General features: G+C 36.6%; 1 protein-coding gene across 1 annotated transcript in view; it reads left to right on the forward strand.

Moving 5' to 3' along the window:
• The first annotated feature begins 4,753 nt into the window (after positions 1–4,753).
• The window catches only part of THSD7B (thrombospondin type 1 domain containing 7B), an 891,282-nt gene continuing 877,347 nt past the window's right edge, over positions 4,754–18,688 (forward strand). Inside the window, exon 1 of the mRNA XM_066346150.1 lies at positions 4,754–4,921. Within this exon, the coding sequence (XP_066202247.1) occupies positions 4,783–4,921 (139 nt within the window). The 5' untranslated portion in view covers positions 4,754–4,782. The remainder of the gene's footprint in view (positions 4,922–18,688) is intronic.

Here is an 18,688-nt window from a genome sequence, read left to right on the forward strand (position 1 = left end):
CATATGAAATTTATGATACATTTTTTCATAGTTTGAATGGCCTTTTAAATGGTTAGAAAAGTGAGGCTAAAAGGAGAAACTGTATTTTTTATTTCTCTGAGTATTTATCAGTTTAGAGATAATGTTGCAAATAATTCTAGATGCTAAGATATATTGTAAATAAATTGATTTGGAAACTCAACGACCTTCGTGTTATAAATTATTCATGCCACCATAGGTAGCACATATTTCTTGCATTATATATATATATATTAGTAGTTACAGCATTTTTACATTTGTGTTATACAAACAAACAAGAGGAATCTAATTGTTTTTTGTTTTTTCTCATTTTGTTTATTGTTAACTGTTGTATAGCTTTTCAAGTAATGGATGGAAAAATGACTCAGTGTCTTCCAAGAAGTAATTTAGTGAGTTTGAGGCATTTGGAATAAAGACAGGCAGTATAGTTTGGTAAAGAAAGACAAACTTATGTTCAAATTCTGCCCTGCACTTTCTATCAGGCCAGCAGAGGGTCTCATTTTGCTTATGTATATAAAGCATGCAGCATGGCAAACAGTGGAAGCTTCATCAAACTTGGTTTTCCATCCTCTGTCCTCAGCTACTTGGGAAAAGGGAGGTAATCAGACATAGGATTATGGGTAATACATATACTAACAATGTACGGTTGTTTTTTAGGAGTAGGATTGCTGTAGCATCCTAAAGTAAGATGTTTTTGTTCATTCTCTAAGATCTGTATTTCATATTTTTTCCCCCAAAATCAGTCTTGGGTTTCTACTGGTACTATCCTGCTAGTGATTAGAGAGAGAGATGTGATTACAGCGGTCTGGTAGGGTTTCCAAGGCACTCTGCCCAGGGATCCTCCATGGAGTGATGGGGCTGGCTTATGTGAACACAAAAGGATCCATAAAGACATTGGGTCTCTTGGCAGAGGCAGTACATGGCTCTGGACCAGTGGGGAAACCTATGAGGAGACCAGCATTCATATCAGGCTATGTTTAGGTCATTTTGATGTGGGTTTGTTCTTTTTTTAACAGTTAAAATCCAAAAATTGAGTCAAAATTAAAAGTATACGGCTCACAAAAATTAGGGGATATTTTATCGCTTCATATTTATTTTTCAATGTCCCCTAATTTTTGTAAGCAGTATATTTATATATAAATTCTTGACTAATCATTCCAGCTCACATATGGTCTCCTAATTCTTTTAAATCTCTTTTTGGCTTCCTACCTATAGCCATTTATATTTCGGCAAATATGCTTGTGGTCTTCCTTCACTTTAGTTTACATTTCAATGATTTGAATGTGTTTTTATATGTCTCCCAATAATGAGAATGGACAAAGTCATCTCATATACCCTAGTGATTTCCCATCATACAAGAAGTGGCCTCAGTGTAGAGCTAGTGCTGCTAAGTAATTACATTATTAATAATAATAATTATAGCTTAAGATCAACTACTCAAAAAACAGAAGTCATCACTTTTATCAAAATTTCTCTAGTACTGCAGTGACTTATTTCCATCATTATACAGAAGGCCAGTTCATTTGCTTTCCCAGGGATATATTTTCAACTAATTTGTTTTGTTGATTCACTGGTATGTTATATGGCTTTATGGGTGTGATAGTTAGATTATTTTTCAGTTGCCTCAATGGTGTCTTCTAAAAATGTCCAGATTAAAGACTTCGTATCAAATCTATATTGTGAAGAATTAATCACCTGTGTGTATGTGTGAGCATATGAGCATGTGCATGGAGAAAATTCATATTGGTTTCTGAAGAAATTAATGAGCTGACTTTAATTCACCTTTTAGCAGAAGTGAAGTTACTATCTATTGAGATGAAAGACTTAAGGAGACTTTAAAATATCATGATACAATTTCAAAAACATCTGTTGTATTGCTTCTTAAAGAACATGGGTTGACATTAGCAACATGAAATAATCCGCAGTCTAGGGTGTGTGTGTGTACAAAGATGTCTCATGTAAGGGGGCCAATGCGCATGGTAAACAGAGGCTGACTGACATGGGAGTTGGTGGTGGGTGCTGAGATTCCATGGCTTCCAGATGGAAAGGAGATCCTCTTCCTACATGAATCCATAATGGCCTTGTACACACGGCAGCGCAGGCACTGACATGCCATGCTGCACTCCATTTCTAACTGGTAAGGGGTCTCTGAGGCACTTCTCCATCTCCCTGCCGCTACAGCTCTCAATGGAAGACCGTCGCCTTTCCTAGAGAGTGAGAGGAAGAGTACAGGCTGTGCTTCCTGGTGGTATTGTGCATGTCTGTAAATCTTCATGTGTGCAAAGGGGGTGAAGTTTCCCTGTGTGTCTTATGGGCTAAGCGGCTGTCCAGTGGGCTCTGGGAAAGGTCTCATGGCCAGAACAATTCAGGTTGTGTAATAATATACTCATTTAAAAGGTGTTTTTACTGTTCCAGATTTACACAGAAATGCCATACAACCTAGCAATGGCTTTAGAATAAACTAAAATTAACATCCATGTTGCTCAACCTTTGGCAAAACCACAGTTGTGGTAAATCACACTCTTGCATGTTTGCTACAAAGAAATGTGGCCAGTTCAGTTCTCTAGGCCAGAGGTTTTTGAATTGTGTCCAGTAATGTCCCATAGGTTCCATAAAATATTCTAACAGGCCCTTGGGGACAAAGACTCAAGCGAGAGAACCCTATTTCATTTCTGCTAGAACACTCCATGTTTGTACTTCTCGATATTCGTATGTGATACAGAAGTTTGAAGAAAAGCGTTTGGTTGCATCTCCAAGTATTCTCTCTAAGTCTGCATTAAGGCAGGCCATCAGAGAGCTGTATATTTGAACTTAATTGCTTGACTCCTTGTAGAATCAGTTTTCCTGATTTGTAATTTGCCGCTGCACCCTGGAGCTCTAGGAGAGCCCTGAGACTCCACTGTATACAGATTTCTCTCGTCGGTTTATTGGTGAACCTCATTTGTATTTATGAGGACCCATGGTGGATTCCATCAGTGCTTTAGAGCAGGGCCATGTATTATTCTAAGACAATAAGATAAAAGAAGAATATATTATTTATTTCTACGTACATGATGGCTATAGCTGCTAGTTCATTTCTTTGGTCAGGAGGAAGTTCACAGTCAGATTTGTTCCCCACTTTTAACATATATGTGCTTAAATATTTATGGGTAATAACTTCTGCCTTTGATATTATTTTATGCTTTTATCCCTTTTTACCTATGTCTCTTGAAATATTTTTCTAATACATGTATTGGGGCAAGTTATTTCAGAGCTCCTAACTCCAGGAAGAACTATTATCTTTTGGAAAACTCTACCTGGATACCTTGTAGCCACATCAGACTTAATATTCTCACAGGGAATTATTTGTGTGTCTTCCTTTTCAAACTTGCTCCTCTTCCTGTTTTTTTGTCTTTGGTAAAGATGTCCCATGGGTCCAGTCATCTAAGTTTACAAGTCTTGCTGTCTTTTTTTGTCTTCTCTCTTTCATATCCCATCCAAATCATTTTAATCCAGCCTCAGCACTGCCTTTCAGATTCCTCCTGATTCATCAGTACTTCCCTAGACTAGTTCACTAGTTCAGGTTCTCCGGCATCATCCCCCAGTAATCATTATGCACACTGATTTCAGTTTTTTTAAAGTGACTTGCTCTCTAATAATTCTTATACAGAAGGAGCCAAATCCTTCACAGAACTCTCAAGGCTCTTTATAATTTGCTCCCCAAGTGATGTTCTAAACGTCACCTCCATCCACTCTTCCCTCCCCTTTTGTGTCTTCCACAGCAGCTGTCAGACCACCAGTCAGTCCCTAAACACAAAATGCATTTCAGCACCTAGTTCCCTTGACCTGAAATGCCCTTCCTGGTAGCTTTGAGCCCTTATGCTTCCTTAATTCACTTCTCAAATCTTATTTTGTGTGAGACTTCCCTCTCTCTTTTCTGACTACAGAAGAATTTATTGTCTCCTCAGTCTTTCCATCTCACTTTCTTCATACTACTGATAGAGCAGTCTTCACCCTATTTAGGATTTTGTTGTGTGCTTTTATTTTCTTCTCAAACTGTGATCTCCTAAAGGAATTTGGCTGAATAGAAGGTGGTACTATACCAGGTATCTGCCTACCCTTTTTTAAAAGTCAAAGTAAACTGAATGGGGGTTGTGGATTTTCTAGAATTAATAATGTCTTCATTTGGTAAGCATTGAAAACATGGCTAATTCACGGCTTACCTTAAAATTTTAATATTATATGTACTCTTTTTATGGTAATGGAAAAACTTTTTTTCTTCTTTTCCAAGTGAGAGAAGGAGAGATATAGACAAACTCCTGATGTGCCCTGACTGGGATCTACCTGGGAACCCACATCTGGGGCCAATGCTCTGCCTATCTGCGGCCATGCTCTCAACCGAGCTATTTTTAGCATCTGAGGTGGAAGCTCCATGGAGCCAATCTCAGCACCTGGAGCTGATATATTGTACTTGAACCAATGGAGCCATGACTGCAAGAGGGGAAAGGAGAAAGAGAGAGATAAAGTGGAGAGAGAGGTGTGGAGAAGCAGATGTCGCTTCTCCTGTGCACCCTGACCAGGAATTGAACCCGGGACATCCACACGCCAGGCCAATGATCTGACACTGAGCCAACCAGCCACGTCCAGTAATGAAAAACTTGTAATGCCATCCTGATAAAAGTTCTAGCAGCCAAAATGAGTTTTTATAGTTTCTCTATGGATATCACATTTGATTGTCTTTTTTCTTTTAGGAATAAGTGAGTCAAGAAGCTGAACTTCTGAAGAATGTTTCCACAGGGTAACTTGGCTGCCACTTGCTGGGTATGGAGGACCGTGAGGAAGCTATTCCTATTCCTTTCTCTCTGGCTGTCCCATGCAGCTCATTTGGAAGGCAAAAAGGATAATCAGTTCATCTGGAAACCAGGTAGGAATGTCCTGGCTGTTCCTTTGCCCTATTTTCATTAATGAGAATAATATTCTTTTTATCCTTGTTTTTATTTGTGGAGTAGTGGGAAATCTCCAGAGAGGAAAAAATAGTTCTTCTTCATTATAATAAAATTTACATTTGATTTTTATTCCAGCATAACTGTCACCTCCACCCCTGATCTTATTATCTTTCTGAATTTTTACATCGTTGTCAATTAAAGATAAGATTTCTGTAGTTCTATCTGCTTCTCTTTTGTCCAATGTACCACCACTGTGCAGCACTTGTAGCAAAAAACTGATATCTGAAAACTGGTATCTTTGGCCAGTTTTGTTATGTCTCTTTCTTTTAGGGTATACAAACTAGTTAACTTATTTATTATTGAATGCTTTCTAGTAAACCTGGATATTTAGGTTTGGGAGCATGAAAAATTATCTTCACAACTTGGCTTATTAAGTTGTGACTATAAGGTCACCTTAATGTGTTTTATATATTATTAAGTTGAATTGAGTTTTAGAGGCTTTCATATAACTTATGTTCTTCTCTAAATACTTTCTTAATTTGGCTGTAGAAAAGATCTGTTGAATTTAATTTTAAAAGCTAATAATTTATTAACTTAAATTATGAACCCCAGAAATCTTGGCTCTTTTAGTACTGATGTTTTTCTTTTCTCTAAATTTTAATTTTCTTAAAGTTCCACAATCAGATAATTTAAAATATTTATTACCATTTTATGAGCCCATTCTTGCAAATACAGATAACTTACATACTTAATATCTTGGAATGGGAAAATATAATGTTGTAGAAGATATATGGTCCTCAAAGAGTTTTCATTTTAGTTTCATCATCTATAAATTAAATAGACTGCAAATGTATTGTGTCAGCATGGAAATATGTATAAAAGAGATATTTATAATATTTAAATGACTTTGCAAAATGAAAGTAAATTATACTTTAAAGTATATTAAGTAAAAACCCAGCACCATTAGAGATACAGTCTGGGGGAATTTAATTGCATTAAAGCCACTATAAATTAATTTAATTGTGGGCTTTAATATCACATTAGTAATTTGCATTTTTTACCATGGTAGTTTTAGGAAGCTTTAGAAATAGTTCTAAAAGTCAATACTTTATTTCTATGATTTGGGCTATGTTTTTTAATCACAAAAGACTAAATATTTTATCAAATTGAAATAAGTACTTTTACTGTATATGACTGTATGCCTGTCTACAGTTCTCAAAAAAGTGCAATTAAAATGGAAAGTAGCAAATCTGAATCACAAAGGTGTGAACCTTGAGAAAAAAAGACACCTACTAAGAAGGACTCCTGGTGGCAAACTGGGCTTATGTTAAACAAGCAAACAAACAAACAAACAGCCTAGGAAGTCATTTCCACAAAGGGGCCTCTCAGGTAAACTGCTCTTCATGGAGAACTGGAGGCTGAACTGCCTGCCTGCACTGTGTTTCTGCCATCTGAGTCAACTCTATAAAGGAGTTTCTGGAATCCTATTTCAGCCACCAGTACTGAGGCTTCCCCCATTCAGTCAGAGTTGTGCAGCTCTGCCCAACCAGAGCAGCTCTATTTTGGCCAGTGAGGACATTGCCTTTCGTACCAATCAAACTGTATTGATTTGGAGAACTCATTGACATGAGGATGGACCAGTCAGGGACCAGGGGTAGGGACTTCTGTCCATATAAGTCAGCTCCCCTCTGGATGAGGGAGCACACTTTCCTTTTCTAGGGAATGAAACTGAGAATCCCTGGCTGTAGAAACACTGAAGATGTTTCACTAGAGCAGACAAAACAGACTGGTAGGGAGCTGACCAGAGCAGACCAAACCATTCCCGAGGGCAGCAGAGCTGTCTAGCCAGAGAAGGGTCTGGACCCAGGGTTTCCTGGCCCCAGATATATTCTAACAGTCATGCTGTTTTCACAGCTGTGCTGTATTACAGTTGAGTTGTTTTGCACTGAATAAAGTTTTCTTCTTCACTGCACTCAATTTGGGGACTGTTTGTTAGTGTTAGGTTGATGCCAATGACCGTTGGTTGACAAAGGAGATGTTTTAAGTAAATGGACTTGTTTTAAAAGTAAGTCTGCTTTCTAAAAGTAGGTCAACAGACCAGGAGTACAAACCCACTCTACAGTGAATGAATACTTTGATAAAAGTCCAACTTAAACTTTAGAGTGAGAGTCCTTCCCTTCAGACAAATTGCATTGTCGAAAATGAACTCTGATGTCAGCACTCTCATTTGCCCTGCTGTTCAGTACTTCTTTTACCCTATATTTTATTTCCCTTTAAGCCTTTCTCCTTCCCCCATCCACCTCACTCTCCACCCTTCCCTTCCCCCTATTAACCACTACACTTTTATCTATGTCCATGAGTCTCAATTTTGTGTCCCACCTATGTATGAAATCATACAGTTCTTAGTTTTTTCTGATTTACTTATTTCACTCAGTATAATGTTATCAAGGTCCATCCATGTTGTTATAAATGATCTGATGTCATCATTTCTTATGGCTGAGTAGTATTTCATAGTATATCTGTACCACATCTTCTTTATCCAGTCATCTATTGAAGGGCATTTCAGCTGTTTCTATGTCTTGGCCGCCAAGAACAGTGCTGTGATGAACATGGGGATCCACGTGTCTTTATGTACCCATGTTTTCGAGTTTTAGGGGCATATACCCAGTAGAGGCATTGCTGGGTCATATGGTAGTTCTATTCTTATTATTTTGAGGAACTACCATATTTTCTTCCATAGTGGTTGTACTACTTTACATTCCCACCAACAGTGAATGAGGGTTCCTTTTTCTCCACAGCCTCTCCAACACTTGTTATTACTTGTCTTGTTGATGATAGCTAATCTAACAGGTGAGAGGTGGTATCTCATTGTAGTTTTGATTTGCATTTCTCAAAGAGCTAATGAAGATGAGCATCTTTTCATATATCAGTTGGCCATTTGTATTTCTTCCTGGAAGAAATGTCTGTTTATGTTCTCTTCCCATTTTTTATTGGATTGTTTGTTTGTTTGTTGCTGAGTTTTGTGAGTTTTTTATATATTTTGGATATTAGACTCTTATCTGAGCTGTTGTTTGAAAATATCATTTCCCATTTATTTGACTATTTGTTTATTGACAGTTTCTTTTGCTGTGCAGAAGCTTCTTAGTCTGATGTAGTCCCATTCATTTATCTTTGTCTTTACTTCCCTTGCTTTTGGGGTCAAATTTATAAAATATTCTCTCGGGCCAAGGTCCATGACCTTAGTGTCTATGTTTTCTTCTATGTAATTTATTGTTTCAGATCTTATATTTAGGTCTTTGATCCATTTTGAATTAATTTTAGTACAAGGGGACAAACTGTAGTCAAGTTTCATTCTTTTGCATGTGGCTTTCCAGTTTTCCCAGCACCATTTATTGAAGAGGCTTTCTTTTCTCCATTGTGTGTTTTTGGCTCCTTTATCAAAGATGATCTGACCATATATATGTGGTTTTATTTCTAGACTCTCTATTCTGTTCCATTGGTCTGTATGTCTATTTTTCTGCCAATACCATGCTGTTTTGATTATCGTGGCTCTGTAGTATAGTTTAAAGTCAGGTATTTTAATGCCTCCAGCTTTGTTTTTTTTTCCTTAGATTACTTCAGTTATTCGAGGTTTTTTATACTTCCATATAAACCTGATGATTTTTTGTTCCATTTCTTTAAAAAAATGATGTTGGAATTTTGATGGGAATTCCATTAAATTTGTATATTGCTTTGAGTAAGATGGCCATTTTACCTATATTTATTCTTCCTATCCAGGAACAAGTAATATTTTTCCATTTCATTGTGTCTTTTTCAATTTCCTTTAATAATGCTTTGTAGTTTTCATTATATAGGTCCTTTGCATTCTTTGTTATGTTTATTCCTAGGTATTTTTTTGTTGTTGCTTCTGTAAAAGGGATTATCTTTTTGAGTTCTTTTTCTGAGGTTTCATTGTTGACATGCATTACTTCTTTCCCTCCTGAATGTGTCTTACAAAGGGTAATAACATATATGTGTAAATATATATACTTTTCCACTTCATTTAACTTTTATATTATACAATTATCACTTAGAGTTGACCAGACATTTTTAAAGTGGAAAAATTTTAAAAGGTACAAAACAAAAAACAAAGGTTCAGACCTATTTGTTTATATACATCACACAAAGCACATACACAAATATCACTATTATTATTAATTAAGGTTCTGCCAAAAAATAAATGGCATATGCAATATAAGTAATTGAGAAGAGGATTGTTTTCAATGATGTGAAAGTGTGAGCATGGTTTAAGAACTTATTTCTACAAATAACTGTGGAGTGCCTCTGGGCTAGTATTAATCTTTATGATTTCTGGGTCTGCAGGGGCAAAGAAAGAAAGTGGGTTTTAGAATCTGGAGACAAAACTTTATGGAGAAGATGCTGGACAAATGCTGTGGCCTTTAGAAGGATATATTCAACTTGTATTAAAAGTGGAAAGTGGGCCAGGGAAATGAGCAGCCTTTGTCCTACATCTCCTGCCAGGGCTCCCACTGGCTGAATCCAACAAGAAGCCATTGGTGGGAGCCCACACAGACAGCCTCCGGCCGGGAGCACGGTGGAGAATGGTGGGGAATGTGGATCTAAAAAGATCAAATTCATACATACATACTTTGCTTCATACTATCAGAGAATGCTCTGTATCCTTTTTTGCAGTTCACTTTTTATCATGTAATGATGTCTTAATGAATATTATTTATTAGTTTATAGGATCAATTTCATCTTTTAACGGTAACATAGTATTTTTCTGTATTTGTATTCAATAATTTACTTAACCAATTTGTATTTAATAATTTATTTAATGCTGTTGCTTTATCTTTTTATCCCTATTGCTTGGAATTTTAGTGTTTTTTAGTGTTTTGCTATTATAAATAGTAATAATAATATAAAAGCACCATAATTTTAAGGATACGAAGAAGTCAATTTGAGGAGTCATGTGTCCTAGAACAATTCTGGCCTATCACCTTCAAAGTTATCCTCAATATTTTAGATTCTATTACCTGTTTATGGGTGAGTTTATTATATTTTATTTGGATTTTTTTTAACTGTACTGCAGTGTAATTTGCTGAATTTTTTTGAGTGTGTTATCAAATCCAGCAATTCAGGTCCAATGTAATCTGGAATTGAACAGATTTCCAGGGAGACCCAGTAAAATTTACTTTATTTTAGAAACATAGATACCAGTCTCTGATTTAGATTTTAGTGTCAACTACTTAAGCTCTTTGCTAGTGTCTGTTTTTTTCCCCTGAGTCCAAAGGTTAAATATTAGTCAACCTCATCCAAATTAGAGACATTTTTAAGTGAGTCCTGCCTTTGGATAAACAATGGATTGATACATACTAAGATATACATATATATATTGCTAAGGACGTCTGTACTTAGGGGGAGGATGGAGAGCTGTAGGCTGCAGAGTCATTGATCTAGCAAGCTTGTTGAATGCCTGTCATCATTGGGATGAGATCCTCTGATTTATATATAGTGTCAGGCAATCTGTCTTGCATGACAAGAAAGAAGGATCATGTCAGCAAGAATATCAGATAAGGAGTGATGTTTGTTTTAAGTAAGTATAACTATTCATGTCTGCATACTTTGTAGAGATTAACAAGTCATGGTTTCTGATGTCACAGTAACTAATGGTCTCCTAAAAATTGTCTCCATGTCAGTTCTAAGAGGTTTGCTCATTCCACTAATATTTGTTGAATCCTTATGATATGCCTGGTACTGTTATAAGAGATAATATGAGAAAAAAATAGAAAAATCCTTAGTCTTAATAAACAGGGTAATAAATGCAATCAAGAAGTTAGGTAGAGCCCTGCCCAGTTGGCTCAGTTGATAGAACATTGGCACAATGTGTGGAAATCCTGGGCTCTATTCGCAGTCAGGGCACACAGGAGAAGTGACCATCGACTTCTCTTCCTCTCCTTCTCCCCCTTCTCTCTCTCTCCCCCTCTTGCAGCCAGTGGCTCAGTTGGTCCAAGCATTGGCCCCAGACAGGGGTTGCCAGGTGGAACCCTGTCGAGGTGCATGTGGGAGGTTGTCTCCCCCCACCCCCCTCTCACTTAAAAAAAAGAAGTAGAAAGGATGTTAAATCATGTTAAGTGCTTAGAAAAAAAATAAGGCAAGAAGAGAGCTAGACAGTGATAGGTGAGAGGTGGAAATTTTGAGTAGGTGGGCTTTAGGTGCCTCACTGAGGAAGTGACTTTGAGTGGAGACTTAAAGGTAGTGAGGAAGCCAAGCATGGGGATATCAGTGTGAAGAGTATTCCTGATGGAAGAAACCAAAGGCAGAGGCCCTTAGGCAGAGGTATTGAGGACCAGGGAGGGAGCTCGAATGTGGAGCCAAGTGAACATGGGGATAGTGACAGTAGATTCAGACAGAGAAAAATGCGGCCCAAATCCAGGTATGTCTTCATAGGTCAAAATACAATTTTGGCTTTTGCTCTGGGATAGAAAGGCACTGGAGAGTTTTGAGAGAGTGGTGACATGATCTGACTTTTTTTTAGTAAGATTTTAATAAAATCATTGTGGCCAATCAGTTGAGAATGGTGGAAGGGGTAGACCAATGAGGAGGCTACGACAGAAGTAGAGAGAAGTGGTTATAGCTTGAACCAAGGCAATGGCAGTGAAGGTGATGAAAAGGAATTGAATTTTGGATATATTTAAGGCCTTGGTTTTCAACCAGGGGTGATTTTCCCCTACAAGGGACATTTGGCAGTATCTGGAGGTATTTCTGATTGTCACAACTGGATGTCCTGCTGACATCTGTGAGTAGAAGCCATGGAAGCTGTTAAATGTCCTGTGCACAGGAAAGCCCCCACAGCAAAGAATGATTAGGCCCAAAAATGTCAGTAGTGCTAGATTGCGAAATCTTGATTTAAGATAAAGCCATCAGGATTTACTGATGTGTGCATGGGGGAGAGATACAAAGTGATACTCTGGCTCTTCCCTGAGCCACTGAAAGAGTTGATTTGTCATTGTTTCATATGGACTGACAGTGAAGAGGCTGGTGTGGAGGGAATACTGGGAACTTGATTTTGGATGTGTAAAAGCTTTGAGTCTGTTAGAAATTCATGTGGAGATATTGACCTGGCAATTGGATATATGGGTCTGAATTCTGGAAAGAGGCTTCTGCCAGGAATGTCAATCTGTAACTCATTAGCAAAGAGGTAGACTTTAAATGTGTAGCCTCAGAAATGAAGTGGTGGCCTTGAGATGTATGGTTCTGTACATGTTAGGGGATAAGTCCCCAGTGTACTCCTTTTGGGCCAAATGACATTTAAAAAGTTACTGGGGTAAAATACACACAACACAAATGTTACCATTTGAACCATTTTAAAATATATAATTTAAGGTGACATTTAGTATATTCCCAGTGAGATGAAAATATACTCTCTAGTTCCAGAACATTTTCATCACTCCAAGGTGTATTTTCAATTCTGTTTATAAAAAAGACTGGAAAGCACATTTTTCTATGAATAATAAGGTCTGAAGAGTAAAAAGAACCAAATTTGTCTCTTTGTGAGAGGTTCTTTTAATTGTCTTAAGTCATCCTGAGAGATCACTAGAGAGATCTAGAGCCTTCCTAGTACACAGGCAGAACCACACTCAAATCCTGTCTCTAAAAAAAAGAAAGCTATTTTTCCTTCCTGAGCTATATTTATCCATCTGAAAGTGAGGCTAAGACATACTTTAGAGCAGTGGTCCCCAACCCCCAGGCCACGGACCGGTACTGGTCCATGGGCCTTTGGTACCGGTCCGCAGAGAAAGAATAAATAACTTACATTATTTCCATTTTATTTATATTTAAATCTGAATGATGTTTTATTTTTTAAAAATGACAAGATTCCCTCTGTTACATCTGTCTAAGACTCACTCTTGACGCTTGTCTCAGTCATGTGATACATTTATCCGTCCCACCCTAAAGGCCGATCCGTGAAAATATTTTCTGATGTTAAACCAGTCCATGGCCCAAAAAAGGTTGGGGACCACTGCTTTAGAGGACTTTTTTGAAAATTAAGTAAAATAACATACTGAGATACATAGTGTATAGTGGCTACTCAGTAAATGTTAGCTACTATTTGTGATTATTGTATAATCATTTGATGTTTACAATATTCTTGCTTTTATGTTATACAATTTTTGTATGCTTTTCTTATTAGACATACAAAAAGAAAGATCAGTCTGATAGGTATATAGATTTTATAAAGAAATGGTAATAAGTAACTTCCTTGATTTTTTAGATTTAAAACTTTCTATGTGACAGACTGTTGGAAAGTTTTCATTTCAATAGTTTATTCACAGTGAATACAGAGGGTCAGAATAATGCTCTGTGTTCTGAGAAATAAGTAGATATATTGGAATAAATCCTCTTAGAATAAAAAATAAAGACTATAAAAATAACAAATTAAGGAAAAAGGATTTTATATAAGTTAATATTTAATTATAGCTTATATAATAATGTTTTCATTGTTGAAAACACTTTGAGAAAAAGATTATATATAAAATACAGGTATATTTTAAGTTTAGGAATCTTAGAAAAAAATAAAATGCTTTTAGTAGAGAATTAATTTTTGAATATGTGCTAGAGTTCATAGAAAGTCCTTTCGGGAATTTGATTAAACTAAAATCATTTTAATTATTTCTATGGATATTAATTTATCTTAGACACATGTGTATAATGAACTCTCAGTGGCATTTTCTGTGATATCAAAAAGCGTTGACATATATGACATAAGATTCATGGCTAAAATTTCTAATTATTTTTTCTTAGAGACCATAAATACTGATTTTATCATGCCACTTGTAAGTCAGAAGAAAGTTTGTAATATTGAATATTATAAAGTAAATTGCTCTCCCTTTTCCCCCTAAATAGTATCATGTAGACTCCCTGAGGAAAGGAATCTTTGCCAATTTTATTTATTAATAAATTCCAAGTACCTAGAATATAAATAGCTGTTGCATAAAATATTCTCAGTGCATTAAATATTGGTAGAATGAGGGTGTTTATGTGTGTGTGTGTGTTTTTTTTGTATGTATGTATTTAGGAGGGTTAAGAAGAGTTAAGATTAGGCCATCAGGGGACCTGAAGATGGCAGCGGAGTAGGCAGATGCACAGACACCCAGCTCTCACCACAAAACTGGAATACAAATCAATTTAGGAAAAATTAGCATGAAAAACCAAATCTGGACTATAAGAACAGCTCTCAAAAACCAAGGTGCAAGGAAGAAGCCACAACAAACCTGGTAGAGAGCGCCTGAATCTCCCCTGCTTACAGGAACAAAGGAGGGGGGTGAGGCTGAGAGCCCAGAGGGGATCTCACCCCAGGGAAAAGAGAAGAAAATACTGCTCACAGCCACTTGCCTGGCGACCAGGGAGCGAGGTGTGTTGAAAAGACCAGCTTATCTCCCAGGTGGAAAGGAAAAAGGGATGGACAGACTATGAGGGGCTAAGGAATGCAGGAGACAATCTAAAAAAAGCTGACTCATTTGTGCTGGAGGCGGCCATAGCTGGGGGAGGGACTGATCCTTCCCCACAAAACAGTACTAAATTGCTTCCTGATGAGAGATCTCCAGACATCTCTCCAGCTCCAATCAGCGCAAGAAAACACAGCTGAAAACAAGAAGTGGGGAGGAGGGGCAGTAACTCAGGTCTCCATGGAGATCTAAGATACACCTCTCCCTACTGAAGCTGAGAAAACACCCTGCCCCAGAGAGATTAGTTGGTGGAAGAGGCCTTCAGAGTCTCAGGTTACACCCACCGCATTCCTGGATACAGTTTCAAGGAAGCCCCCTGCTGAGATCAGTAAACAACACTATCACTTGTTAAGAAAACAAACAAATCAAGACTTCAAAGCTGCCCAAATCTGAAAGTGGATTACAAATAATAGCTGATACCAACACAAGAAGACCTAGAAATAACACAACTGAAAACTGGAGGCAGACAACACCAAGCCTAGACTCAAACAACTCTACAAACAAAACACAGACAATGAGAAGACAGAAAGTGCAATCCAAATGAAACCTTCAGGAGATGAACTGAGTGATATGGAAATAATCAAACTTCCAGATGCGGAGTTCAAAATAATGATTGTAAAAATGCTTAGGGATCTTAGAACAACAATGTATGGTCATTATAACACCTAAAGAAAGAAATAGCAAGTATAAAAAAAAATCAGTCACAGATGACAAATGCAATATCAGAAATAAAGACCACAATGGAAGGAATTAAAAACAGGATAGATAGAGCTGAGGATCGAATCAGCGAGTTGGAGGACAGCTGGAATGAAGGCATGAAAATAGAGAAGAAAAAAGAAAAGAGACTCAAAAAGTCTGAGGAAACTCTTAGAGAGCTCTGTGACAACATGAAGAGAAATAACATCTGCATCATAGGGATTCCTGAAGAAAAAGAAAAAGAACAAGGGATAGAGACTTTGTTCAATCATATCATAGCTGAAAACTTCCGTAAATTAATGCAGGAGAAACTCTCACAAGTTCAAGAAGCACAGAGGACTCCATTAAAGAGAAACCCAAAGAAACCTACACCAAGACACATCATAATTAAAATACCAAAGCTAAGCGATAAAGAGAAAATATTAAAAGCTGCAAGAGAAAAAAAAGCTATCACCTACAAAGCTACAAAGGAGCCCCCATAGGGTGATATCCAACTTCTCAACAGAAACACTTGAGGCCAGAAGGGAATAGCAAGAAATATTCAAAGTAATGCAGAACAAGAACCTACAACCAAGACTACTTTATCCAGCAAGGCTATCATTTAAAATCGAAGGAGAAATAAAAAGCTTCCCAGACAAAAAACAACTCAAGGAACTCATTACAACCAAACCAATGCTGCAGAAAATGTTAAGGGGCCTGTTGTAAAATGATCAAAATGGGAAAAAATATAGCAAAAAAGGAATACAGCTTTAAAGAATAAAATGGCAATAAACAACTACATATCAATAATAACCATAAATGTAAATGGATTAAATGACCCAATCAAAAGACATAGAGTAGCTGCGTGGATAAGAAAACAGGACCCGTACATATGCTGTCTACAAGAGACACACCTTAAAACAAAAGATACACATAGATTGAAGGTAAAAGGATGAAAAAAACATTTCATGCAAATGGAAATGAAAAAAAAAAGCTGGGGCAGCAATACTTATATCAGACAAATTGGACTTTAAAACAAAGGATATAGTAAGAGATAAAGAAGGCCACTACATAATGATAAAGGGAGTAATCCAACAGGAAGATATAACTATTATAAATATCTATGCATCAAATATAGGAGCACCTAAATATATAAAGCAGACTTTGATGGATTTAAAGGGCGAGATCAACAGCAATACTATAATAGTAGGGGATTTCAATACTCCACTAACATCACTAGATAGATCCTCAAGAAAAAAAATTAACAAAAAAACAGCAGACTTATTGGACACACTAGATCAACTTGATTTAATAGATATCTTCAGAACCTTTCACACTAAAGCAGCAGAATATACATTCTTTTCAAGTGCTCATGGTACATTCTCTAGGATAGACCACATGCTAGGGCACAAAAGTGGTCTCAACAAATTTAAGAAGATTGAAATCATATCAAGCACTTTCTCCGATCACAACGGCATGAAACTAGAAATGAACCACAACAGAAAAGCTCAAAAATTCTCAAACACATGGAAACTAAATAGCAGGTTGTTAAATAACGAATGGATTAAGAATGAGATCAAAGAAGAAATAAAAAAATTCCTAGAAATGAATGACAATGAGCATACAACAACTCAAAATTTATGGGACACAGCAAAAGCAGTGCTGAGAGGGAAGTTCATAGCACTACAGGCACACCTTTAGAAGCTAGAAAAAGCTCAAATAAACAACCTAACCCTGCATCTAAAAAAACTAGAAAGAGAACAGCAAGTAAAGCCAAAATGTAGTAGAAGGAAGGAAATAATAAAGATCAGAGCAGAAATAAATGACATAGAGACTAAAGAAACAATACAGATGATCAATGAAACTAGGAGCTGGTTCTTTGAAAAGGTAAAAAAGATTGATGAACCTTTAACTAGACTCACCAAGAAAAAGAGAGAGAGGACTCAAATAAAGAAAATTAGAAATGAGAGTGGAGAAATAAAAACTGACACAACAGAAATACAAATTATTGTAAAAAAATACTATGAAGAACTGTATGCCAAAAAACTAGACAACCTAGATGAAATGGACAAATTCCTTGAAACATACAATTTTCCAAAAGTCAATCTGGAAGAATCAGAAAACCTAAACAGACCGATTACAACAAATGAGATCGAAACAGTTATCAAAAAACTCCCAACAAAGAAAAGTCCGGGGCCTGATGGCTTCACAACTGAATTCTACCAAATATTCAAAGAAGAACTAACTCCTATCCTTCTCAAACTATTTCAAAAAATTCAAGAGGAAGGAAGACTTCCAAGCTCCTTTTATGAGGCGAGCATAATTCTGATTCCAAAACCAGGCAAAGACAACACAAAGAAAGAAAATTATAGGCCAATATCTCCGATGAATATAGATGCTAAAATCCTCAACAAAATATTAGCAAACTGTATACAACAATATATGGAAAAAATCATACACCATGATCAAGTGGGATTTATTCTGAGGAGGCAAGGCTGGTACATTATTCGTAAATCAATCAATGTGATTCATCACATAAACCAAAAGAAGGAGAAAAAAGTATGATAATTTCAATAGATGCAGAAAAAGCATTTGATAAAATCCAGCACCCATTCATGATCAAAACTCTCAGCAAAGTGGGAGTACAGGGAACATACCTCAACATGATAAAAGCCATCTATGAGAAACCCACAGCCAACACCATACTCAATGGGCAAATATTAAAATCAATCCCCTTAAAATCAGGAACAAGGCAGGGGTGCCCCCTTTCACCACTCTTATTTAACATAATCCTGGAAGTCCTAGCCACAGCAATCAGACAAGAAGAAGAAATAAAAGGCATTCAAGTTGGAAAAGAAGAAGTAAAACTATCATTATTTGCAGATGATATGATATTGTATATAGAAAACCCTAAAGTCTCAGTCAAAAAACTACTGGACTTGATAAATGAATTCAGCAAAGTGGCAGGATATAAAATCAATACTCAGAAATCAGAGGCATTTTTATATGCCAACAATGAACAGTCAGAAAGAGAAATTAAGGAAACAATCCCCTTCACTATTACAACCAAAAAAATAAAGTACCTTAGAGGAAACTTGACCAAGGAGACTAAAGACTTGTACTCGGAAAATTACAAAGCATTGATAAAAGAAATCAAGGAAGATACAAACAAGTGGAAGCATATACCATGCTCATGGTTAGGAAGAATAAACATCATTAAAATGTCTATATTACCCAAAGCAATTTATAAATTTAACACAATACCAATTAAAATACCAATGACATACTTCAAAGATATAGATCAAATATTACAAAAATTTATATGGAACCAAAAAAGAACACGAATAGCCTCAGCAATCTTAAAAAAGAAGAATAAAGTGGGAGGTATCATACTTCCTGATATCATGTTATACTATAAGGCCATTGTACTCAAAACAGCCTGGTACTGGCATAAGAACAGGCATATAGATCAGTGGAACAGAACAGAGAACCCAGAAATAAACTCACAGCTCTATGGACAACTGATATTTGACAAAGGAGGTAAGGAAATACAATGGAGTA

This window comes from Saccopteryx leptura, chromosome 7, assembly GCF_036850995.1.
Source record: "Saccopteryx leptura isolate mSacLep1 chromosome 7, mSacLep1_pri_phased_curated, whole genome shotgun sequence".
NCBI lineage: Eukaryota > Metazoa > Chordata > Mammalia > Chiroptera > Emballonuridae > Saccopteryx > Saccopteryx leptura.